The 26544-nt window shown below is 35.3% G+C and overlaps 3 protein-coding genes across 20 annotated transcripts in view; 1 reads left to right on the top strand and 2 right to left on the bottom strand.

The window, feature by feature from the left end:
* Positions 1–5226: 5226 nt before the first annotated feature.
* LOC141435191 (uncharacterized) lies at positions 5227–19438 on the bottom strand. 18 transcript variants are annotated; one of them, XM_074097801.1, is made up of 23 exons: positions 19328–19438; positions 12819–12858; positions 12665–12697; positions 12519–12551; positions 12414–12440; positions 12308–12334; positions 11557–11580; positions 10508–10534; positions 9550–9585; positions 9193–9222; positions 8996–9028; positions 8896–8916; positions 8759–8791; positions 8651–8674; positions 8517–8549; positions 8413–8433; positions 8309–8341; positions 8047–8085; positions 7941–7967; positions 7832–7870; positions 7449–7478; positions 6609–6638; positions 5227–5439 (listed from the first exon to the last, which is right to left on the bottom strand). In XM_074097801.1, exons 1-23 carry the CDS (start codon positions 19340–19342, stop codon positions 5408–5410), a joined length of 687 nt encoding a protein of 228 aa, XP_073953902.1. In that variant the 5' UTR covers positions 19343–19438; the 3' UTR covers positions 5227–5407. The 18 variants fall into 18 exon arrangements, with proteins under 18 accessions (XP_073953902.1, XP_073953911.1, XP_073953906.1 ...); XM_074097810.1 differs by lacking the exon at positions 19328–19438 and adding an exon at positions 15912–16099; XM_074097805.1 differs by lacking the exon at positions 12414–12440.
* Positions 19439–22330: 2892 nt separating this feature from the next.
* LOC141435193 (ufm1-specific protease 1-like) lies at positions 22331–24785 on the top strand. The gene is made up of 4 exons (XM_074097821.1): positions 22331–22548; positions 22991–23161; positions 23673–23882; positions 24472–24785. The coding sequence occupies exons 1-4, from the start codon at positions 22426–22428 to the stop codon at positions 24697–24699; spliced, it is 732 nt and encodes a 243-aa protein (XP_073953922.1). The 5' UTR covers positions 22331–22425; the 3' UTR covers positions 24700–24785.
* Positions 24786–25625: 840 nt separating this feature from the next.
* The window catches only part of LOC141435194 (dynein axonemal heavy chain 10-like), a 122726-nt gene continuing 121807 nt past the window's right edge, over positions 25626–26544 (bottom strand). Inside the window, 1 exon segment of the mRNA XM_074097822.1 lies at positions 25626–25820. Coding sequence (XP_073953923.1) covers positions 25674–25820 — 147 coding nt within the window. The 3' untranslated portion in view covers positions 25626–25673.

Below are 26544 nucleotides of genomic sequence, written 5' to 3' on the forward strand. Positions count from 1 at the left end.
GTACTATACCATAGTAAAAGAGAACAAGTAGGCTCACTACGAACAAAAGTACATCGCGCGGCTTAAATGTGTGCGCGCCGGTTGGCGCCGGTGCGCACGCACCCGCCGCACGTACGCACTGATAAAATAAGGAGGATTAAGTTTTCTTTACTCAAGGCTGCGCTGCCGTCGGTCACAAAACACAGATAGTTCAGAAGTCAATCTCCTGTATGTACCTACTCACTTTTCATACCTACGCTCGGCGGTCGGTCTAAGGTTGTCTACTATGGCTTATGCACCAAGAAACTATCGTGGTAGTGGCATTTGTATCTAAGTTGTTTGAATTATTGTTGAGAATGGAACGGGAAGAAAGGAAGTATAAATTAATAACTAAAATATTTTTATTTTAATGTCGTTGTGATATTATAATTTTGTCAATATAAGGCAAATGGATCCCTAAATGGAAAAAAATATTTTGAGTTCCGAGATAAAAAAAACATCATCCCACTTAACGTGTAACAAGATACTACCCATAGACACAATTTAAGCCCGGATATCGTTATTAATTTTATTTAATACTAGCTTTTCCCCGCGACTTCATCTGCAGTTAATTATTCTATTGGTAACCCTATTGATACCTTAGAAAATCTCTATGTATGTATATACCTGTGTTTTCGGTATAGCTTGCTATGCGTTGATGTGCAATAAAGAGTTGTTTTATTGTATTGTAACCCGCGGGAAATACACAATTTTTCAAATTTTTCTCTTCATAAAGGTATGAAGCTATACACTTAGTTACCTCGGACTTCAATGTAAAGCCGTGGGCTCAGAAACCAGGTTCACGAGTATTTGTAAAAAATCACAATAAAATAACTGTAAATTAAAACCGAGGTGGCCTAGTGGTTGGACCCTATTAAGTCCTAGTATAAGCAAAGGGTCTTGGAACCGGGTTTGAACCCGGGCTCACGCCTCTGAGATTTTCGAAATTCATGTGCGAAATTACATTTGAAAGTTACCACGTGCTTTAAGTGAAGGAAAACGTCGTAATACAACCTGCACAAATCTGCGTAGTCCCTAATTCAATGGTGTACGTGAATTTCCCAATCCGCACTGGGTCTGTATGGGAACTACGGCCCAAGCTGTCACGTTCTGAGAGGACACCTATGCCCAGCAGTGAGACGTATACTATAGTTTGGGATGATGATGATGATGATGCTGGTGATGAAAATAAGTAAATCAATGCTTACCACAACTCGGGACATGTTTCAGCTTGTCCTGTGGAGATCCTTATGCATGATCCTAAGACGAGGCGCAGTTTATAAGAGCATCATGTCGTGTGCTATAATTGTCGAATTAAGAATTTAATCAATCTAAACTAGTTCAAGTTGCAAGCAATCTATCTATAATACTTACTCGACGTCTGTCTGTATGTTTGTGTATTCTACAAGTTCTGTATAATTTCATTCTACGCTATATGAAGCTGGAATAAAGAAATCTACAGGGTTAAATTAAACGGGGTGCAAAATTAGTGCTTCAAGCTCAGTTAATACCTACCTGGTCAACATGCGATTATTAAATTGGCTCATTTGTTCCCATCACGAATTCCTAAGACTGTCCTGGGCGTGGTAGGTATTAATTAACATGAGTGAAAATTGCGAAGGTTATAATACATTTATTTTTAACTAGCTTTTACCCGCGGCTTCGCACGCGTAAACTATTCGGTGTGGTAGCTGCAATTGAAATTTTCGGGATTTTACAAAATTCTCCTGGAAATTTCCAATATTTATATCGTGGTCTTCATTGAGGTTGTGTTGTGAATAACTGTACAAAATTCAAGACTCTAAACCCAGTGCTGAAGTTTCAAAATTTTTCCCTATCCAAATTCAAATGCAAAATTCAAATTCAAATCATTTACTCAGTAAATAGGCCGCAATGGGCACTTTTACACGTCATTTTTTATACCTCCAGCACTTTCGGAAAGACCATCATTGCCAAGAAGAATGCGTCGCAAGAAACTTGGCAGAAAGTAATTTTTTCAAAATAATAATTATAATATTAAAAACTAAATATAATTAAAGAAAAAATAAATAATAATAATAATAATACAGGGATGTATGGGGTCCCTTAGTTACAAAACTATACCGTGGGAATATCGGGATAAAAAGTAGCGTACTTATGTGTTATTCCAGACATACGGCTACCTACATCCAAATTTCATGCCTCCTAGCCTAGCGACATTTTATTACGAGTGGTATTCCTAGGTCATAAAAGTAATATGGTTTAAGTATCTAAGTCCTTTTAAATTTCATACCCTCAATCTAGGCTATCGGTTTTTATTTCAAGATGGGACTTCGTGGGAAAAAAAATTTGTGATTAAGGTCAGCTACCTTATACCAAATTTATGGCTCTTAGCCCGTGGTTGCTTACCCAATTTTATGTTATTTGACATTTCGGAGTCCTTACGTTATTCCAGCGGCTCTAGTACCAAATTCATACTCGCTAGCCCTAGTATTTTGTATTATATGGGTTATCGGGTAAAAAATAGCCTATGTGTTATTCCAGAGGCCCAGCTACCTACATACCAAAATTCATTTAACCCAGTGGTGTTATTTTGATTTTATTTTAGGTATATGGAATATCGAGTCAAAAATTACGTGTTATTCCAGACGTCCAGCTACCTACAAACCAAATTTCATGACTCTAAGCCCAGCGGTTATTATTTCAAGATTTTATCCCTATCCCGAGGGAATATCAGGATAAAAAGTAGCCTATGTGTTATTCCAGAGGTCCAGCTACCTACATACTAAATTTCATGGCTCTTAGCCCTGCGGTTGTTATTTCAAGATTTTATCCCTAGGTATCCCGTGGGAATATCGGGTCAAAAAGTCACCTATCTGTTATTCCAGACGTCCGACTACCTACATACCAAATTTCATGACTCTAAGCCCAGCGGTTATTATTTCAAGATTTTATCCCTATCCCGGGGGAATATCGGGATAAAAAGTAGCTTATGTGTTATTCTAGAGGTCCAGCTACCTACATACCAAATTTCATGACTCTAAGCCCAGAGGTTGTTATTTCGAGATTTTATCCCTATCCCGTGGGAATACCGGGATTAAAAGTGTCCTATGTTTTAATCCAAGTTATAAACTAACTTTTCGCCAAATTTCATCCAAATCCGTCCAGCCGTTTCAGCGTGAAAGAGTAACAAACATACTCACTCACTCACTCACTCACTCACAAACTTTCGCATTTATAATATTAGTAGGATTAAATAAATTCGAGTAAAAACTTTGGCAAGCGATTCCAAACGTGTCGCTAGTCATGCTTCGGAAATGGAATTAATAAAAAAAAACAATGGAACAATTCAATCGGCAGTTGTGCCATAATTACGTCGTTAATTGCCTGGTACAGAGCTCCACTAAATTTACATTGTACCTACCTATAATTATAGGTCTTTGTACAGTGAAGGGCATTAATATATAAACGTTTTCCAAAAGTATGTTTATGTAAGCAAAAGATTTTTTTCTACCTAATACAATGAAATGAACGTTCAAAATGATGTAGCTAAATAAGTCTTAAAACGTCCATCAAAATAATGTATAATATTTGTAATAAAAAAAATATTTAATGAAATAAATAACTTAATCACAATAATAGTGTACCTATGCGCCCTTATCGCTCCCAATTTCTAAATAATATATCTGTGTTATTCTCATTCCTTTAAAAAATATGTTCCTACCGTAAAATTACACACATTTATCGACGAGTAAGTACAGCTAGGTACATAAATATAGAAAATACATAGATTTAAGTATTAAGTGGGTGGTGAGGAATTTGCATTCCCTCAATGAGGGCTATCGTTTTTTGTCTCACTAGATGGCGCACTGTTGCGTGAGGAAACAAATTTTAGATTAAAATCACAAAATTATCCTAATTATAAATAAACCCGCGTAGCTCACCCAAAAACTATGAGATTTGACATTTCGGAGACCTCACGCTACACTAGCGCCTCTAGTGGCGAATTCATACGCGATAGCCCTCATTTTGTATTATTGATAGGTTATGGGCCCAGCGAATGCACACTGCGCGACTCTAGTGTGTTTCACCCACATTTTATTGTTCATGTTCGCGAGATGGTATACGCTGATTTCGTTTTAGAAATATGTACTTATATCACAAATTAAGCGGCCGGCGAAGTGCCAGTACCTACCGATATGGCGGTGTTTCATGATATGGCTAGGAATTTCGTGATCTGCCTCAACTGGGCAAATCCAGAAATGGCGGCGTTTCATGATATGCCTAGGAATTTCATGATCTGCCTAAACGTCACTAGCCAAATCGTTAAACGGTGAGTTTTGAACACAGATATTTGAACGATATGGCGGATGTCTCTTAGCCATTTCACGCTATGCCTAGGAATTTCGTGATCTGCTAGATTTTACGATCGGCCGCCGACATATACTGATCTGTTTTCAAGTGACTTGGTTGGAGGCGGCGTAGTGTAACTGGTCGGTCTATTATACTCTGCACGGATAACTATCAGATGTGGGTTCACATCCCGTTGGCGCACCCGAAAAAGTTTTTTATTTTTAAAATCTGCTTGTGGCTGCTTGCTTTCTTGTGGTTTTACCTTGTGTATCGTGGGGGACACCCCAATAGAACAATCTCTGTCCAGGTGGATGATATTTATTTTGAAAATGAAAATATTTTGTAAATTAATTAATAAATAAAATAAAATTTGACGACCGGATGGCCAAGTGGTTAGAGAATCTGACTACGAAGCTTGAGGTCCCGGGTTCGATTCCCGGCCGGGGCAGATATTTGTATGAACAATACGAATGTTTGTTCTCGGGTCTTGGACTTGTTTAATATGTATTTAAGTATGTATTTATCTATGTTTATCCGTTGCCTAGTATCCATAGTACAAGCTTTGCTTAGTTTGGGACTAGGTCGATTGATGTCAATTGTCCCATAATATTTATTTATTTATTAATAACGATTTACTATGGAATCATTTTTTTGCTGCATGGCGCTTCTAAGTAGTAGGTACATGAAGCAATTTCGCCTAAAGAAACAATATGGTGTGTTATGATGAGACATTCTCTATTGTGACGTGTCCCACGCTACTTATAAGTACAAGAAAATAGTTAAATCATTTTGGAGAGCAGAGAATCAAATAAAATATCAAGTTGTTTTTTTTATATAAGTCAGCTTGTGTGTTGGTAGAATAAAAAACAATAAAAATAATAAAACAATGAAGCAATAAAAAATTGTTCATTAATTACAGGTTTATTAATACAAAGCGAATATCAAGAGAATAGAACAAAGTATAAAAAATACAATTGAATCCTTAAAAAGATATACATAGCCTTTTGAATTTAAACTCGATTTATAATTGTATTATGGAGTATTAATTTCGTTGTTTTTATTTGCCGCCGCGTGCTAGGGGGTTGGGGTCTGAAACAATAATAAAGAATTAATATTAATCAAAATTAAAACTGATAATTTCTGAGGACTACCGGGGGAAGACAAGGCATGCAGAACTCTTTAAATTAATCAAATAATTAAAAGTTTAATTTAAACAAAAACAGGTACATAATCGTCATCGTGTCATCATACTTTGCCAATAAGTACATTTCTATTTTTATCAGTTATAATTATAAGTGTTCATTCTGAGCTACGTTGAGACCAACAGGTATTTAATAAAATTCGTAGAAAAGAAATTTCAACTTTTTTACAAAATTTTATTTTGTGTTTATTACAAATTATTGCTAATCGAATTTCACCTGTTTCTAGTGCGGCCGGATTGACTTCGTTATGTACAGAGGGTCTACTTACTACGAAATTAGAAAATCGAAGTTCGTGTCGTGATGCCCCTCTCACTCTAGTATTAAATAGTATGCCTCAGAGGGATGGAACGAAATGAATGATTCGTAGTAACCCCGCAGTTACTAGGGATCGTAAAATGTGAGCAAAACCGATTGAAATGACGTAAGACAATTATGACAACCCTAGCACTACAATGAATTTTTCATCACACTTGCTCGTAAACAGTGTCGTAACATGCAGGCTACCTTGGTTGCAACCCCCCAAATAAAACCCTCGACCTTAATGTGAGTCATTGCCCGTACTAATTTTCTTGTCATGAAGCCCAAGGTCGGTAAATGAGTCAATGCCCGTACTGATAGTGCAGTGCATGGCGCGGAGGCGCAGCACGCCGCGCATCACATGAACGCGGGGAAGCTCGCTGGCGCTGTCCGAGAGCGCAGCCTAAGATATCGGCCATTTTTGTAAGAATAATATTTATTCTTTCACAAATATACAATTTTACTCGCAAATGTGATGAAAAACATTGTATGTGGCACGGGCGGTACTGGAATTACGAACATCGACTCATTAAAGCCCTCAGTCTTCGACTTCGGGCTTCTAATAGAATCTCGTTCGTAATTCCTCACTTACCGCCCTTAAGACACAATGTACTATTGCTCGCATTTTACGAACTGATAGTCAAATATATATCTATTGTAACTAACATAGTTTATATGACAATGCGTCATAAAAAAGATAACATGTAAATAAAAGTACGTCTTAAAAGTATTTTTTTTACAAAAACTTATTACACTCACATTGTTTCGGAGGGTAGTTCTGCGATTGGCCTGTAAAAAAAACAAACTTTAAAATTCATAATATTTACATCGACGGTATGGAACCTTCTGATAGGGTCCCGAAGGTCTGCCTGTAAAATTTAATACAACTAATAATGTATTTGACTTTAGTTTTTGCTTTTTGAGAGAAGTCTCTTCGTTCCATTCTCCATACAAACGTAGTCCCGGTCTCATTTGAAAACTAGGCAACAGAAATAGATGTTTTTTTTTAGGTATGGACTAGACGTTAATATCTATGCCTGCGGTTTTTTAGATTTTCATATAAATGTGTAATATCAGAATTACAGGAGCTCAAAAGTCGACAAAAAAAAGATTTGGTGCGACGGCACCTTAATCACATTTAAGTTCGTGCAGGCATGGTAAATGAAAAATTAACAAGTTAATATCAAATACCCATAACTTAATCATAATAAGTTAAGGTTGGCTGGTGTACAGGGATTATTCCACCTTTTTATATGTACGAGTATCTCAGTTTCTCAATTGTATTTTATTTCTTTTCTTTTGTTCCTACAATAAACAGTTTACATGCATAAAAATAAACCTAAATATAGACATTTTGGATAGAACAGCGTAGCGTCGTGTCTATTACCTAGAGTTCACCAGCTCCGCTTAATTAAAAAGCCGAGTTTAGACTTGCAAGAAAAATCGTGCAAGTTGCATTACATTGCGGCGCTCGATTGACCACTACAATCTCGTTGGCTTGACGGCCTCGCAATGTATTGCAACTTGCACGATATTTTTTGCAAGTCTAAACTCGGCTTTAGGCTGGATAATGAAAAAATAAAGATATTTTTTTCTTACCAGATGGACGATAGAAGGACGAGTCCTCAGCTGTAATGACAAGGTTTTTTTTTATTATTAATAGGTAATAGTAAAAAAAGTAAGAATTGTTCATCATTGAACATGGCGATTGATTAGAGGGTTTTTCAACAGGCGAAATATCGCTAGATGGCGTTAGTATCGTGAGGTTATTATTAAGCGATATAATGGTCATAATGCAATGAAAAAAATAAAATAAAGTATTAATAATTTACATTAAATGATTTGACAAATTTAAATCTACCTGAATCTGGATGTTCTCATATTTATTTTGTTTTCTGTTGATTACTTTCAAATTAGAAGTAAATATTGTATTTAATTTATTAAACTTAAGGATTTTTGATTTATTATGTTAGTCAACTTACGACCGGATGGTAAGTAGAAGCCTTCGTCTGGATTTGAAACTGAAAATTTAATAGTATTTTTTTTATTTTATTTGTTTTTTTTTTGGTATTTTAATTGTATTTTACTTACTGACTGGAGGATAGTTCGGGGCATTGGCTAAAAAGAATAATGTTTATTTTTAAATTTTATTTATATTTTAAATTTTACTTTAATTAAATGCTTCATTTACACTTACGATCAGAGGGTTGGTAGAAGGCAGGGTCCAAGTCCACGACTGAAGAGAAATAAAATTAAATATTAAACTTTCGTAATTTACATTTTTCAATTATTTTTAATCCTTTACTTAGTTATAGATACTTAATTAGGTACAATCTACGAAAGGGCCGTGCGGTGCTGTAAAAGGTTTTCAAATATTTAGTTGGGTACTTATTATAAATGAAGAGATATTTTAAACTATTATTTTTCATTTGCTTAATATTTGCTTCATTTTTACTTACGGTCAGAGGGTTGGTAAAACGCAGAGTCCACGTCTGAAGAGAAATTAAAAAAAATTAACGTCTATAACTCTTTTTTTGACAAATTTATTAAGTTAGACACTTACTATCTATCACAGGCCCTTGCGCTGTAAAAGGTTTTAAAATAGTTAATAACTGAATACAATTTATAAATTTGAACTTTATTAATATTTGCTTCATTTTTACTTACGGTCAGAGGGCCGGTAAAATGCTGCGTCCACGACTAAAGAAAAATTTAATCAAGTTTAAGGATTTTGTAGGTAGGTATAATTTTGTCATAATTTAACTCAAATATTTTGTAATAAAATAAAATATTTAACTTACTATCTAGTATCGGGCCTTGTGGTGCTGTGAAAATTTTCATAACATTAATTCTGTATATTTCAGTTGGGGTTTTATAGTTCTTATATATTTTACTTCATTTTCACTTACGATCGGATGGTCTATAGAAGGCCGGATCCACGACTGGAAAAAATTAGGATAGATACCTATAGATTTTTACTATGTAATATATATTAAATAATGTTATTTTTGTTATATTTTAATTTTGTAAATTAATTTGTACTCACTATCTAAGGGTGCTTGTGGTTCTGAAAAATATTAATTACTGTTGTAAAATTTTAAATATATTTTTCAAATTTCATTTTATTTCATTTATTTTTTACTTACGGGCCCCCGGTTGGTAGGACGGCGGATCAACGACTGCGAAATAACAGTTATTTTTACGAATTATGTAAATAAAAAAATACTTGATGATTTCTTAATCCCAACACCAGTAGGTAAAACACATAATATAAAAAAAATCAAATTCAAAATACGACACGAAGACAACACAACATAAACGCTTAGAAATGATTTAAACTCACACGCAGGAGCTATGGAAGGCTGTTCCGGATCTGTTTGGAAATTTAAATAATTATAGATCATAATGTTATATGGACGCATTAATTTGTAAAATTTACTTAATTTTTTAACACGTAGCGATAGAGCCATCCATGAAGTACGTCACACCATATTGACCATTTTTACCTCCCCCCCCCCTCCCCTGTCACGCCTATTGCTATAAAATTTGCAATTATTTTGTTCAAGCCCCCCCTCCCCCTAAATGTGTGACGTACTTTATGGATGACCCCCTAATAAATATGGATTATTCCCAGTTCAGGTAGGTTTTTTTATTACATTTTGTATTTGTTTTTTTTTAAAGGTTGATCGTGTAAACTTACTGTTTACTGATGGTCTGCCAAAAGCCGCGTCATCAACTGTGCAGATATAAAAATACATGTATACATATGTTAGTTCACATATAATGATGATATTAAGCGGAGTTAGATTACTTGTCAGATATACTTGTTAGTTAAGTTTATGAAATAATTAAATTATGGCTCTGCCCATCAGAGGGCAATTTTGCCGTCTCGTGGGTTTTGCGGCTGTTCGGTAAAAAAAAACAGAAAACGAAGTATGAGAGGAGACGGTGGATGAATGGTCAACTGTGTTATAGGGTGGATTCCACTGAATTATTAACTAAATATAGTATGTTAACTAACGGTGCAGGGTGCTTTATTTGTCAACAAACATACGATAACAAGCGAGAGTTGACAGAATGATACTTAGGTAATATGAGGCGGGAGATAGGAGACAGATAGAAAAATTTATCCTGTACTCGTCAATACTGACTGCCTTTTATTTTTCATGTTTACATGACTTTCTTTAAAGACTTGGACAAAATATAACAAGCATATAAGTATGTAAGATTTTATAATTTCGAGTATCGAATATATTTTCAAAAAAAGATTTGTTACACAATCACAGCTATATAGGTTTTTTTTTTATACGACTGGAAGGCAAACGAGCAAGTGGGTGTCCTGATGGTAAGAGATCACCACCGCCCATAAACATCTGCAACACCAGGGGTATTGCAGATACGTTGCCAACCTAGAGGCCTAAGATGGAATACCTCAAGTGCCAGTAATTTCACCGGCTGTCTTACTCTCCACGCCGAAACACAACAGTGTAAGCACTGCTGCTTCACGGCAGGATTAGCGAGCAAGATGGTGGTAGCCATCCGGGCTGCTTGCGGGTGGTACTTAATTCTTTTTAAACCGGATGTTCGTCATCTTTCTTGTGCCATTTACCTAATCATTATGTTCACTTGCTTAGACGATAATATTTTTAGTCACTTACCGATGCCAGAGTTGCCACCTGCGGATGCTGAAAACCAAAATATTTGCCCAATTAGATAAGTACTTAAGTATCCTGGTGGTCCGACTAGAATCGTCTATGAAGGACGGAATACTCTTCAATGGTTAATGGCATCGACTTGAAATTTGGCATGGATAGTAGTTTAGATGAAGATAAAAGTATAATCAGCAAAAAGTACAGGCAGCAAAAAACTTGTATTAAAAAAAATGATGGTTTTTATTATTAAAAATAAAAGTTATATACTGACTCGGTATATGTATAAAAGCTTGTAAAAAATGAATATTATTATTATATGATTATTTTTCAGTCCATTTACATAATGTTTTAAGGGATGGGGTATAAAAAAAATGGACTACCGGATTCCTCGCAACATTCAGAATCATAATTTGCAAGCTTTTCCGAGTTCAAAGCTATTCACAGAATGCGGTCCCCTAATTTTGCATACGCAACTTCCCTTGGCGCCTGCTCTAGTACAGTCAAGGGCAAACATATCGACACGGCCAAAGTTGCAAAAATATGTATACACGACTTTATGCATTTAACATTAAGGCCGTGTATACATATTTTTGCTACTTTGGCCGTGTCGATATCTTTGCCCTTGACTGTACATTGCGGAATGTAGTTTAAATGACAATGCAAGTAGGTGGGTACAGTCAAGGGAAAAGATATTGACACGGCCAAAGTTACAAAAATATGTATACACGACTTTATGCACTTAACATTAAGGCCGTGTATACATATTTTTGCTACTTTGGCCGTGTCGATATCTTTGCCCTTGACTGTACACTGCGGAATGTAGTTTAATTGACAATGCAAGTAGGTAGGTACAGTCAAGGGCAAAGATATCGACACGGCCAAAGTTACAAAAATATGTATACACGACTTTATACACTTAACATTAAGGCTGTGTATACATATTTTTGCTACTTTGGCCGTGTCGATATCCTTGCCCTTGACTGTACAAAAAGCGAAAAAACTTGTATTACAAGTACATTTAAAAAAAAAACTTTTTAAGTATATTGTGTACTTACGTCTGTAGAAAGAAGAGTCGATGCCTGCAAAAAGAACAACGAGTTTTAGTGACTAATTTTTATTTTTAAAACCCTTAATTATTTTATTTTGGCACCACAAATCTACTTGACGAACTAACAGAACTACGGAGTGCCTTTTAAGTCAAAATTCGACAGTTAATTCAATAAAATATATAGTAAAAATCCGAACAAATTGAATGAGTGAATTAAATTTGCTGCCAGCGTCCAAAGATTGTATAAAGACAAATTTTAAATAATGTCTATTTGCATTAAAAAATATGTTCAATTTGGAGCAATGATCCACATCCATGATTCTTTATTATCTGAATGTGTAAACCCTAGCAAAGTAACTAGCTACGAATATATTTGTTAATTATGATCGACCTACGACAGGTCGAAAGATTTGTTCTATCAATATGTTAATTCATTAATCCAAATAAGTCTAATTTTAGATTCCGGACCTTGCGGGCTTTTTATACATGCTCTAAGTATACTTCATTTATTTTAGCATTTGAAAAAGGGTCAATCTTGAAGAGTCTTTCAATTAAACGATAGCTTTAAAAAAGTATATAGTGTTACTTATGAAACCAAAAGAATGTAAATGACCCTGCTGTGATGTCCTTGCTATACGGGTATAAAATTGTTACTTGTTGTTTTTTAATGAAAGACACGTCAAGATTGCTTACCTTCTTTCTAATGCTAAGAAAAACGAAGTACATATTTATAAGGTTCTACAGTCATAGGTACATACCTTGGCCAGAATTGTCGACAACGTGAACTAGAATAAAACATTCACAAGTTAAATAGATGTATGATAAAAGCACACGATTTACGAACAAACAACAGAGTTTATATACCTGGGTCAGGTTGTTCAACGACATGGACTGCAAGAGACAAAACAAGCGTTATAAATAGTGCTAAACTACTTGAATGGATCTATTTTTTAAGTGACTTTTTGGTACCTTTGTTAGGATCGCTGTTGTCCACTACGTTTACTGAAAGAGAGTAAAATGTCTCTTTAACAGTGAAGTATAAAGCATAGGAACAAAAAATGCTGTGTATCCATAGCGTACACATTAAGCAGGTACAATAAGTAAAAGTTTGGTACCTCCTCCTGGATTGTTGTTGTCCACAACGTTCACTGAAAGAGACATGAACATTTAGACATTAAGATTTAGACCCACCACAGCACAGAAACAGAACCGCTTTAGGAAATGTATGAATGATGACGGACAGTTAATGAGTTTGATTTTGGGACTCACCTTGTGAAGCAGCCATGGCTACGAGTACCAGAAGCAAGATCTGGAAAACGAAGAAATGCTTCATTTTGTATTCAATTCTCACAACACGCCAAGGGAAGATTCAATATTATTCGGCTGAATCTCGGTTAATATTGCTTCGTTATCTTCTAGATAAGATACCGTCCGGGCACAAAACTCGCAGAGCTATGCACGACGTGGTGATTCATCTTATTTAAATACATGGATGTTTTAACCAGATTGCTTGCAATTTTATTCTATTTCGTGTGTGCCAAATTCTACAAGTAATGGTAAATATCCTATGCAATTTTGTTGACACTATATGTACCTACTAAGAAAGTTACTGTGGATTTACGAACTGGTGTTCCGTATATTCGTGTCTGGTGGTTTGGTTTGCTGCCTCTCATGCAGAGTAGCGTGCACTCAAGCCCGGACTAGCACTTTAGAGTTTTTCGTATTTTGTGTGCAAATGAGGTATATTTTTAATTCACCACACCTGTGAAACATAGCGCTAGATTCCATAAAAATCAAAATGAGGACGGACTATATCAAAAAATATAGGATATTACTAGTAAACTACAGTGAAAGAAGGTTGCACCGAATAACCTGTACATATTAACACAATAATTATACACTCATCAAAAGTCCTTAAGGATATTTTTATCCCTAGACAGACAGAACATTTCTATAGGCATATTACTACTGAGTAAAAACACCAAATTTCTTTAGCGATAATGAGTACCTATCCATCCCGCAAGACTTTTTTGATGTATGTGTACATACCCATACCTGTTTGCTTATCTAGTATGTAAACCAGTCTATGGATCTCCAAAAATAGAATAAAGATGGGAAACCCATTATGTCTCAAGGTTGCACAACTAAAACGCCGACTATTCAATGTTTTTAGCATTTAATGAACAAATACTACTACGCTAACATTTGTCGGGTCAATATTGTGTCCTTGGAGTACTTATTTGTTTTTCTATTCGTAAATTCGAAAACATTTAATACAATTTTCGAGAAAGGTGTTGATGGGACGAGTTTTTTGATGATATTTTTTTAATGTCTGTTATCATTTAAAACTGGAGAACAAATTTATTATCTACATGCTAAACAGTCTCATCATGTTTAATATCTACTAGGCTTAAATAGGTATTAGTGAAGATTCATGTTTTTGTCGAGGAATATTACTTAATTACCTATTTAAATAGGCACCTAAAGTGTTTTTCTCAAACATTGTGAGAAAATAACAAATATTTATAAAAATCTTTTTTTGTACGAGCAGTTTTTCTAAGTAGGTACCTATAGCTACTTTTGGACCTAGGTACTTATTACCCGCCTTTTTACGAGAGTTTTGCTTTTCGAGAGTATGTATATCGTAAGTAGGTATGTCTATTTCTTTAGTAAATATCTTAGCCTATGAATAATATAACGATCACTTTAAGTGAGTGAAATTCTACTTACAACATTTACCCGAAAAACAAGCATTCCAAGTTAAATAAAAGTTTATAAAAACTCATTTACAAAAACAAAATGATGTCTTCCTCTTTTTTGGAAATCTAAACAAGTTGGTAGGTTTACTGCATAGAAATAGAATCCGGTCAAACAGAACAAAACAAACTGATGTTACCGCCTTCTTTTTTTTAATGATAGACATTTTATAAAGAAAGTTTCAAAAAATCTTGTACATACCTACCCTACGACCTGCGATTAAAAACAAGCGGTTAGCTCGGCTACAGTTATGGAATTATTTTTTTGGTCATTTCAATTTTATATGCAATTTTTAAAAGTTTTAAAAAGTTAGCAAGGAAGGAGAAAATGGAAAAATGAATGGTTCTAAATTCAACTGTTTTTCAGTAAATAATTATTGCATACTTAGGTCCCGTACGCGCTGCGAATTTTCACGGCGTGGTTTTTTTCTCGCAATTCTATAACACATTGAATCTTATAATACCAGGTTCCGCACTGGCGGTACAAAATTCCCAAATAAATTGTATTTCGAGCACAGAATATAATTCGCGAGAATAAATATCGCGCGAGGAAAATTTGCAGTGCGGACGGGGCCTTAATTTTTCTAATTTAGTACATACTTTTACGAAAAAGTATGTGAGCAGTTTTTTTACGTAGGTACTTCTACAAAAACATGCTCCTAAAAATCTGTAATCTATTTATCATATCTATTTTTTATTCTATCCAAAATGTATCTATGTATTTGTTTATCTTATCTCTCAGTAAAAGCTGTATCATGTCATATACAGACGAACATTACGATGTTAGTATCTATATCAAAACCGGCGAAAAAGATAGATGTGATTGATTAATATGCTACCTAATTAAAATTTCTATGACATTTTGGCGAAGTCGTATTAAGAGTCAGGTCTTTGTTTAGAGTAGGTACATACACTCTTTTTTTTATTCAACTGGATGGCAAACGAGCAAGTGGGTCTCCTGATGCACAAGGTCCTACCACCTGCACTTACCCTACACTACACTTACCGTGATATTTAGATGTAGAGAAATAGTGGAACGACTCACGAATCGTCTTATTGTGAAACACTAATTAGCTCCTGATATTTTATATGACAGATGTTTATCATGACTTCTCTATTGATTTGAACTAAATAAACAATGACGCCATCATGTAGTTTTTTTTATTTCATGTCGCTGGCAAGCGAGCATGCGGGTCACCTGATGGTAAGTGATCACCGCCGCCCATGGACACCTACATTATTATTATTATTCATTTAAAAATATGAAGAAACAAATCAGAGAGTAGAGTAGTGTATATTCAACCATTCAACCTTTTCACAATAAATGCCCAAGTCATTTTCTTGATTTAGTACTCAGATTAGGAAGTACAATTACAAATACTTACTTATGTATATACATATGACTTACAGTTGTACATACCTATACATATAAACACATGTAATATGATAAAAAGTATTCCTTTTTGCATTAAAGAACAAAATTAATCAATTCGATTTTGGTTGAAATATAGAAGAAAAGAAGCTATAATAATCACATGGTAACCAATTGGTTGTTTCGGAAATGAAGCATCATAATTAGCCGTTTCTTATTTTAAGCACATCTTACCTATCTGAGGTAAACTGAATAAAACTCTGAGTAAAAATTTACACTAAACTGTCACTTGTTTTTTTGCGTATGTAAATGCATAGCTTCTCTAACTTTTTGTAAAACCAATTACACTGACAAGAAAGTAAGGAATAATTTAATAAGTGGGCATTAATCGCACTTGTTTATCAGATTAATGCCGATTAAAGAGTGGCCAGATTTTAAAAAAAACCACTGCGATAGTGTGCTCTACTTTTTCAATCGATAAACACTGAAATGGTTTCGCTAAAAGCGTTGTGTACGTGAAACAAAAAAGCTGGGTTTGTTTGAATTGCTAAATATAAATTAGACGAGTTTTTAGACACGGAGTACATAGCTATAGGCTGTACTCTATTCGAGTTAGCGAGGTATTGTAGTACCTAACTGAAAGGACACAGTCACACATGCGTGATTGGTTAAAGACACGATCCTATGCTTGTACTATTACCTATCTATACTGTGCCCTAAGCACAAAACATCTAAGCTACAAAAACGAATCAGCAGCTTGAGAGGTGTCTTACAGCAGAGCTCGTAAACTTGAATAGAATAATACTTAGGGGCTGTTTCACCATCCATTGATTAGCGTTAACCGACGGTTAAATGTGATGCCGTCTCAGTCTATTCGAACAAAACAAATAGAGACAGCATCACACCTAACCGCCAGTTAACACTAATCAATGGATGGTGAAACAGCCCCTTAGAATGGTATAACCCTATCCCAAATTCGCCCTAGCGAAATACATATTCAGTTTAACTGAAATGTGCTTTTGTCCCTAGAGTTCAATATTACACGGAAATCATAATATAATATTATGAGGTATTCAGACGTCTTTGAGGTTGATACTAGTTCTAAACGAGCAATTCTTGTTTATATTGCATATGCAACGAAAACCTCGTAAACGATTATTTCTAAGAGTTTCTTTCTCGTATAACTCCACGAGCACGACGAATTCGAAACACGCCGTAGCTCGGCCGCTGAAGTACTGTCAACCAATTTAATTCCTATGCCATCATAGAACCGTGTCGTAATGACTAATGTCATTTTTCGTCATACGCTAAACATTGTTAAAGACAAATAATGTATTTACTACATATGACAGGGATCCGTGGTCGCCTACGAATCCAATTGGTTGGTTGTAAACTACCTATATAACCTTTTATATACGTTTGTTTTCTAAGCAGAAATAGAAAGTAAGAAAGAAAATCCATTTATTCACAACAAAACAAGACACAACAATATTATTAGTATTATTACAAATACAAATATAACAAGATGAAGTAAGTATAAAGAGTTTGTCATTGTGGTTTGTTTTGGCAAATTTCTCTTATGCTATTTGGTATGGACTTAAACACAGATCACGAGTCATTGTTTATTTATGAAATAAGCACTTAAATTCAACTAAGTGTAAGAAACAACAACAATAAATAAAAATAGTTTTGAGGTTTCAATTCGTGAATAAAATAAGTCTACTTTTGCAGAGTCGAGAGCTCAAGCGTAAACACATACATAATATCGACATTCATTGTCAAAATATCTACCTAAAAAAGAAAAACAGCTATATAGGTACTAAACATATTTTTTCACTTTTATGCTCTTAAAATGTTACTTTACTCTCTGCATATCGGGACTAAAGCTCCTTTTTATTCTCTACAGATTAGTGTTTTTTTTTTAATTTGCGTTGTAAACCCCTAAATAGCAAACATGGTGTCTTTAGGCATGGAAATAACCTCAAAATTACAACTGTGCAAAAATATAAAAAAACACGATTTAATTTCGTGAAACACAATTAATGATTAGGAATATGAATTTATTCAATTATATTAAGGATTAATTCATTTTATTATGCATATTAGTCCAATTAGTTTATAATAGTTTTCAATTTTGAAACTTTTGGCTAAATAAATATGCAAGCTTTTAAAGCGTCACTTTATATACAATAAAAGAAAATAAAAACCGCGCAACATTTTTTTTTCTATTTGAATTTTGAACAGATGGCCTGTCCATTAGTCGAGCGTACGTTTTTAAAAAGTAATATTGTAATTTTGAATAAAACATTGTTTTTTTTCCTCGCATATAAAGTGAAAAGTAGAGTGTTTAACTCGAGACTAAACAACTATAATGCCACTCGAACTATAGTCAGCTCTACTATAGTAGCTCGGGTGGCTAAACATCTCGTGTTATTATGGCTTGTTTTAGCCCCTTGTTGAACAATCTACTATTTTAGCTCTTACATTTCCCGGATAAAATGAGGGTGATGGACTGACAGGATAAACAGGCAGACAAACTGGACGAAACTTTAAGCCTTCAATTTTCTGCCATTTTGGCTACGTAGCCCTAGTAACTAAGAATTTGGGACCCAGGCAGTCAGAAACTTAGAGATTATAGTTATATACCTAATGACATATCATGAGAACAAATAAAACGTATTATTGTTGACCTCGATTACTTGAAGTTTCGAAGTATAGGTATTGATCCACTGAACCTGACCGCCAGCCTTGAACGTGAAAGATAAGGGTTATAATTAACTGTATACACTATATTTTCCCAAGTCTAGTTTTTCACTATAAGTTCCCAATCCGCACTGGGCCCGCATGGGAACTATGGCCCAAGCCCTCTTGTTCTGAGAGGAGGCCTGTGCCCAGCAGTGGGACGTATATAGGCTGGGATGATGACTATATTTTCGGTAATCTACTTGTGTTACAGTTGTTTTATTCGGCCTATTAGGTCTATTCTTGTTTCTGATAACCTGTCTATCATTCAAAGGTTAACTGGAAGAGATAACTAATATTATAAGCCTGTGCCTGAAAAGGACAAACCATAGGAGTTTTATCCCAGAAAATTGTAGTTCCCGCTGGATATAGGTAAACGAATTCTTCGCATAAAAAGTCGCGGGCGACAGCTAGTAACTACTAGGTACAGTCAAGTGTAAAAATATGAACTTAAGTATTCAGAGTTCCAAAAATAAGTACCACAGACTCTTATTTCGACGCAATAAGGCCGTAGTAACATATTTTTGAGTGGTTCCAATACTTTATTTTTACCCTTGACTGTACATTACATAGTTACAAAAAAATCGGTTCATAAATGAAAGAGTTCTGAGGTAACAAACAAAAAAATCAAGTGAGTTGATAATATCCCCTCTTTTTGAAGTCGGTTAAAAACGTCATCTTATTCAGTCGGATTTGATAATGATTTTAACTGTCTGTGTAAATTAAACCTGTACACGTACCTATAGCAACATACTTTTGTATTGATAATTGAAAAATTCTGTCCTAAATTAGACACGTTAATTTTAAAATTGCCACGCCCCAACAGGGCATCATTTTTTATAAATTTTTGTAAAAGGTGTTGCAATAAATAAATACTGAATACTGAATACGTTAAATTTAAAACTTACCCCAACAGCCTTCATGATTTAGTTATTGAATTTTAATTTTAATTTCAGGTAACAGCTAACAATGGTTGTTTGACAAACGCCAGGCTTCGACAGTCGTTTTGTCTCATCCAAGCACAGTTTTATACGGCGAGATAACCCCGCGACCTGAACAAATATTGACAGGCTAAACAAATTGTGAATACGAGCGTTTTCCTGTACAAAATCGGCAAACTATAAAGCTGCACAAGCCGCGGTCACTCCAACCGAACTACGATCGGCAAAAATAAAGGTTCATTAATCTCCATATTTTTCTATTATGCTTTTCGCTGATGTAGTTTCAATTAAGTACAAATTTATCGAAAAAAAGATAGCCCTTACCTTCAAAATAGTACACAAGCTTACCTATATGGTATGTTAATTTCGTAGTTTTTACATTCAAAAACATAGCTAGCTCATGGTTTTGCCACTCGGGTTGCCTAGCGAAAATGTGTTCAGCCCAATGCCGCTGCACAGTATATATATAAGCTAAAGCAGTATGGAAGCTACGAACAAATCGATCGAAACGCGCGCTCTACACGGCCCCGAAGGGGGTCTCGCGGTACTGCAGCCGCGGGTGACGCGTCGACACGAGTAGTGGTCGCGTTGCGTGCGCCCTAGACAATCCGCGATATTAAAAAATATACCTGGAAAATATTGTGCAGTGTATAGTTGCTTGAACACGGATCCTTCAAAACCGGGGCTTTCATTTTTTAAACTCCCCGCTGATGTTGAAAGGTAAGAATTACTTATTATTACTAAATAAAATTATTTTTCTTTTAAATAAAACGTTTGGTAATTTTGGTGAAATACCTACCTAGTATTGCCCACTGACTTAAAGGCCATAAATTGTGTTAAATTGTTTTTTTTATACCTAAGCATCTCTATTATTTCAATGTTAGGTACATATTTTTATTGCACTTCTTTCCACACTTTTTCACGTGATTTGTGAATGTGAAACATACATTTGAGCGATAAGTAAGTATATTACTATTGATATACGAGTAGGCTAATAATAGATATAGGATAACACCATTGCATTGCGTATAAAATATGGGTTCAAGCTGCATGTGGCATGCCAAGTGTGTGCATGAAAATTTTTCAATTTCGTTTCACTCTGAAGACCAAACTACCTATTATAGGTAGGAACCTACTTAAAGTTAATTGATGTTCATCTTTCATCAACTTATATATACCTAGCAGGTAATATAATCCATCTCAATCTTTAAAGAGTGATAGGTAGTAAATATATTGACCCGGATAACTCACGTCTTAAATCGAGTTTAGCTCGACATGTTTCGATACTCGTGCTGCGTCATCGGTGTGTGTGAACGTACCCTTACAGAGCGATGTTGTTAGTGTTGTGTGCTACCCTACATTTGACAGTTGTAATGATGATGAAAACGCGGGTAGTCGTGTGCCGGTGTCAGTTTAGTCGGGTAGTCGCGCGAGCAGAGCGGCGGCGCGCAGTGCGCGTGTTGCAGCAGCCGCTGAGTCGTGTTGCTCCGAAGACGAAGGGCTACGGATTATCCCGAAACATGTCGAGCTAAACTCGATTTAAGACGTGAGTTATCCGGGTCAATATATTTAATAGTGAGTCTCACGGTAGTTTCATGTTCAAAAAAGTGATAGGTAGGTACATCGATTTTATTTCATTTTTCTTTGTGCTCCGGCTTTCAGCCTGTTGCAGGCTGCAGATCTCTTGTCTCAGTAATTTGGAGCTGTACCTCATGCCTTGATAAGCTACATATTTAGTTAACTTTTTCTATATTAGCAGACAAAAAATCAATAGGTACAACAAACAAGACAGATAAGACAAAGACGGCAGTTTACAGTTGTTAGGTTACTAGGCACGTTGCGTTCACCCGTCCTAACAACATAACAATTCTCAAAAACGGCATAACTACTTACTTATAAATATCTATCAATAGCACAATCGTAAGGTGTTATTGTTGTTTTAGTTACCTCACTATTTTCCAGAAACCTTTGTTATAATTAACAGCAGCATCGTAAATAAGGAAAATACATATATAGGTACATATGTAGGCAGATCAGTCGCACTTGGCAAGAATAACCAAGTAACAAAAGCGCCTATTGCAAGTTTTATCGCGAGGCGGTAACTAATATAATATTTAATTATCATGTTAGGCGTTTTCAACCTTTAGGTTTTAACGGCACACTTTTCGTTCATCAATGTTTCACCGCATACCAGTAAAAAATGGGTCTACATTAATTCGCATAACTGAATACGCATAATACTCATAAACTACTAATAATTCTCAAGCAAACTTAGCCGTTATAGTTTTCCTTGAAAGTTTGATATACTTACTACCATCCTGAATTTTTTAAAAATTTTCCATCCACCGGTTTAGATTTTAGAGGGGGGGGGACGCTCGATTTTTATGAAAATTTGCACTTTAAAGTTGAATATTTCGCAAACACATCACTGAATCGAAAAATCGTCTTAGCCCCTAATGGTTTTAAAAGACCTATCCAACAATACCCCCACACTATAGGGTTGGATGAGAAAAAAAAATACCCCCACTTTACGTCTATGGGACGTACCCTAAAAAAATTTTTTTTTTAAATTTTGATTGTACCATTTTGTCGGCATAGCTTACATATATGTTCGTGCAAAATTACAGCTTTCTAGCATTGATAGTCCCTGAGCAAAGCCGCGGACGGACAGACAGACAGACAGACATGGCGAAACTATAAGGGTTCCGTTTTTGCCATTTTGGCTCCGGAACCCTAACAAGACCGAAGACGGTAAAGTCCCTTATAGAACCGGACGGAATGTTATGTTCGCGTTGAGGCGTTTTTTGTTTAAAAGACGAGTGAAGTGACGTCGATAACCAGTAAAAGTTCGCAATATCTTTTTTATAAAGTCTTATGTTATGTACCTAATAATTTGTTTCCAAAATATCTTTTACTGCAAAAACTTTCAAATAGGTATTGGAATAAAATATCGTTCGGGAAGAGCGAAATAAAACCTATTCCAAAGTTAACAATTTGGCACAATAACTAAGATTTTAAGTTGCACCTCAACTGTCACCTTCAAGTGACATTTCATAAAAAAAACTATGTCAAGTTTGTTGACAAACGTCCACGAAGGCAAAGAAATCGATTTTTTATCTGGGAAGTCTTATTTAGTTTCTGGAAATTATGAATACTACCATTACTTATGCGACGGATTTGACGACAGGGTAAACAAATTACTAAGATTTACTAAGATTCGCGCTGCCATCGTTCATCCACCATTACCTCTCATATTTCGTTTTCTAGAATTTTTTTACCGTACAACGGCAAAAACTACTAGACACTGGCAAAATTGTCCTCCGATGGACAGAGCCATATTTTTTTAAAGAAACAACAACAAACAAGATTTACTAAGATTTTTGACATAATATCAGTTGTTTCCTAACCTTGGTGATTATTAGACAGAAATGTAACTAACTTATCATAAATACAAGAATTTAAGAAAAAAAAAATAACCATATAAAACTTAACTATAAACTAACTACCTAACTTAAAAACTGATCATAATGTTTTAACTTCTAGTGATATATAAAATTATATAATCAAAATAAATATGTTGTCGAGATTTATGACCAATTAAGCCTAATTTTAATAATTTTACTGCTTTAGGGTTGGGGTTGTGGGTACAGAACATTGCAAACATTATGTTCATGGATGAACAGCAATTACCACCGAAATGGAAGTGTACCATCCATTCAAGCAATCCAGGAGACTCTAGTTGAGTTGGAAGACAAGCCTAGTTCATTTTTAGGGTCAAGGCAATGGATTGGAAGCTTTGAAGTAATGTGTTTTATTTTATCTGATGAAAATTTTTAGTGAATGAATTCCTCCGGAGACAGACAAGAAAACGTTTTCGACACCAATCGTTTTGACAATAACACTGAAAATTAAGGTCCAGGTGGTTTGATACATATTTTACTTAAAAAATATTTTTGTGAAAAACATCAAGCTTTTTGCTAACATAATTTATCTGTACCTGGGCGATCGAGCTTTGCTCGGGCTAAAACTCGGTAACAATCGTTTCCCCAGAGATAAGACTAAGTTAGATCGATTTTTCATCCCCGAAAACCCCTACATACCAAATTTCATCGAAAACGTTGGAGCAATACAAGAATTGCTTGTTTAAAGATATTTATCATTTAACTTACATTATTTATTATACCTACTTTGATGTCAATCTGAGTACTGAAAATGTATCAAATTTGGATTGCAAGATGTGACCTTAAAAATTTACACAGTGCAAGTAAAATAAAAGCTTGTAAAATAACAAGTTGGATATGTTATGTTGCAGGTGTGTCTTGTGTTAGACAAACTGTATGACGTTCCATGTAAAATAATCCATGTGAACAAAGGGGATGACTTGAACACAATAGTGGATACTTTGAAATCACACTTTGAGAAGTTTGGCAGCCCCATAATGATGGGGGGAGATGTTGACTGTTCTTCCAAAGGTATCATGGGCATTCATGTGGACCATGCTGGTGTCAGCCTTTTAGTAGTGGTAAGGAGGTGTCTAATGTTTTTACTAGAATAAAGTCGCACTTGAAATTTCAATTCTATTTAAGCTTTGCCCCAGATCTACAAAATTTTAGGGTCAGACATCTTTCTGTTAAATTTTTTTTTTCTTTTCTATTTTATTCAGATGTAATTTTCAAGAAAAGTAAAATAAATTTGTACTGATTGCATTAACCTCTTCACTGCCAGAGTCATCCAGTTGTGACAGCCAATGGAATGCCTCACACGCCATGGTCTATACATGACCAACATTCAACTTGAAATTTATCCTTCTGCAATGGAATTAAAAATCAAGTTGAATTGTCGCTGGTTTTTCTGTGGCATACACAGCATGTCACTGTTTTGTTGTGGTAAAGAGGATATAGTCCTGATAAAAGTTACTATTCTCTCAAACATTGTATTTATAACAAATTTAATTGATATTGTACCACATTGTAAAGAGGGCAAGGTTGTAGATTTATGTAGTTGATATTGATACCTACACAACACAATGCCTGAAAAGGAGTTGCACAGATGAAGTTTTAGTTGTTATTATTCTACACACTTCCCAATAAGTTTTTTGTTTTTGTTTTCAGGATCCACACTATGTTGGGAAGGAGCAGACCAGAGAATTCTTACAAAACAAAAGTTGGGTAAAATGGCAACCAATAAAGGACTTCCTGAGCTCCTCATTTTATAATTTATGTTTACCGCAAGCTAAATCAAAATACTTTATTTCAATAAAACAAATTCTTTGTAAAAATCAGTCTTTATTCAAATTATCATTAAAATATGCCTTAAAATGCAGAAATCACAGTCTGTAATAATTAAAATTAACCATCATTAAAATAATACTGTAGAGTATGAAAATATGAACACAATGGTTTCTTTATAGATCACAAAAAAGCAAGTAAAAAAAAATTGCCTTCAATTTGAAGATCATTTAACAGGTTCCCTGTCCAAAGCAATGTGCAGCGTTCTTTTGACAAGTCCCCAATCCCTCTTTAATGATAAAGTAATGTAATATCCCCAATGTAATGTCCCCAGAGTCATTTTCATTGGTTATCTAAAGGTTCAAGAATAAAAATAATATAATACGTAATAAATTCTATGATGTATCGAAAGAACAACTGCATTATTTACGTTACATGTGCGTCATGGACGTACCAGTAAGGTCACGCATGAGGCACATGCATGTGCCTCATGGGACAGGGAACCTGTTAAGCTTTTAATCTGATCTGACTATTATAACATACCAGGTGGGCCGGATTTCGCAATACATTGCTTGTCCAATTAAACTATAATAAAAATCATAATACAAGTTTTTTAAAAAGTTGTCGAGCTAAATTAGCTCAAGATTAACCCCCTTATTCATAAAACTTAACAAGCCTATAACTAACAAATGCTTTGTCCCTTTCTGACAAATACAAATGTCGAAGTGACAGATAAGGACAAACGAATTTTAGCGGCATTTCAACTAAAATAGGTTTGATTGTCGTTTATGAATAAGGGGGTTAGAGTAGAAGCTGTGGTTTAATTTTTTGCCTCTGTTACAGGGCCCACCTTGTATATCAAATACAGTGATCTTTTGAGCATTCATTTTAGTGATTCATTTTGATCCACCAAGAAGCTATGGAACTCCAAGGCAGAATAACGTAACCTAACAGTGTTTGAGCTTGTTAGAATCGTCTTAGGGCATATCTGACCAAGAATAGTATCCGAGATCAGATGGAACAGTCAGGCAGGTTTATTGTTTGGTTTACCATTTTAGTTTTTTAAACTGGTGTGGTGTGATGGTTTAGTCCGTGTTCATGATGAGGCACACCCCCTGGAGCACCCAGTGGCTGGGGTGCTCGGCGGTCCACAGGTTAGCCTGGAACACCAGCCCCACCCCCATCGCGTTGCGCCGCGTCGATGTCGTGTACACCGGCGTCGGGATCGTGTTCTGTTACACAATACATGATTAGGTTCTTTTGCAATACACTCGGGAAGCGATGAATACACAGGGCCGGATATAGGGGTCTGGAGACCTTGGGGCAGCGAAGGAGTGCAGGCTCTAAAGGCGAAGAAGACTGTTAGATACGAGTTGTGGATAACGCTCATTTTCGAGCTTAAAGACTCGACCCCTTAAGACTCCAGAGTCTTAAAGACCTCTACTATATTTGACAATTAAATTGGCTTATTTTATGCGTATGGATGCAAGAAACCGTCTTCGCGGCCTTTGAGTCGTTAAGCCTTGAAATGAGCGTTTTTTTACAACACTAATGTTAGACTTCCATTCTATCTGATATCTGACGACTTAGTTAGAATTTTTTTTAACCCCTCCCCTCATGGCGAAAATTTATTTATTTACGTTAGGTCACCGACTTAGGTAGGTACATAATTGTGTTACCCAAATTAAACTCTCTCCTCAACTCAACTATCAAACCCTCAACTCAACTCTTTCTTTCGTAGTAAACACAGATTACTAATATGTAGCTAGCTACAGATAGGACAGTCAATTATTGTTGTTTCCTATTATTGACGTTGTAGCGCTGTTAATTTTACAATCTGTGGTACTTGTTGACAGTCGTAGGGCTTTCCACAGGTCGATATAATCATTATCGATAGTCTCCAGTCAATGCTAGTGATGCGCTCTACGATAAATGGGAGTTACGGATGTCTTGTAC

The sequence above is a fragment of the Choristoneura fumiferana genome, chromosome 14, assembly GCF_025370935.1.
Source record: "Choristoneura fumiferana chromosome 14, NRCan_CFum_1, whole genome shotgun sequence".
NCBI classification, from domain to species: domain Eukaryota; kingdom Metazoa; phylum Arthropoda; class Insecta; order Lepidoptera; family Tortricidae; genus Choristoneura; species Choristoneura fumiferana.

Bases quoted from the DNA above. Each gene is read 5' to 3' on its own strand.
- LOC141435191 (XM_074097801.1), bottom strand. The intron at 9,223-9,549 runs GTAAGTTTACAC...ATTTCCAAACAG, and splicing joins TGGCAGACCATCAGTAAACA to ATCCGGAACAGCCTTCCATA. The intron at 8,342-8,412 runs GTAAGTGTCTAA...ATTTCTCTTCAG, and splicing joins GCAAGGGCCTGTGATAGATA to ACGTGGACTCTGCGTTTTAC.
- LOC141435193 (XM_074097821.1), top strand. From the start codon at position 22,426: ATGTCAAGTTTGTTGACAAACGTCCACGAAGGCAAAGAAATCGATTTT. The intron at 23,162-23,672 runs GTAATGTGTTTT...GTTATGTTGCAG, and splicing joins AATGGATTGGAAGCTTTGAA to GTGTGTCTTGTGTTAGACAA. The intron at 23,883-24,471 runs GTAAGGAGGTGT...TTTTGTTTTCAG, and splicing joins GTGTCAGCCTTTTAGTAGTG to GATCCACACTATGTTGGGAA.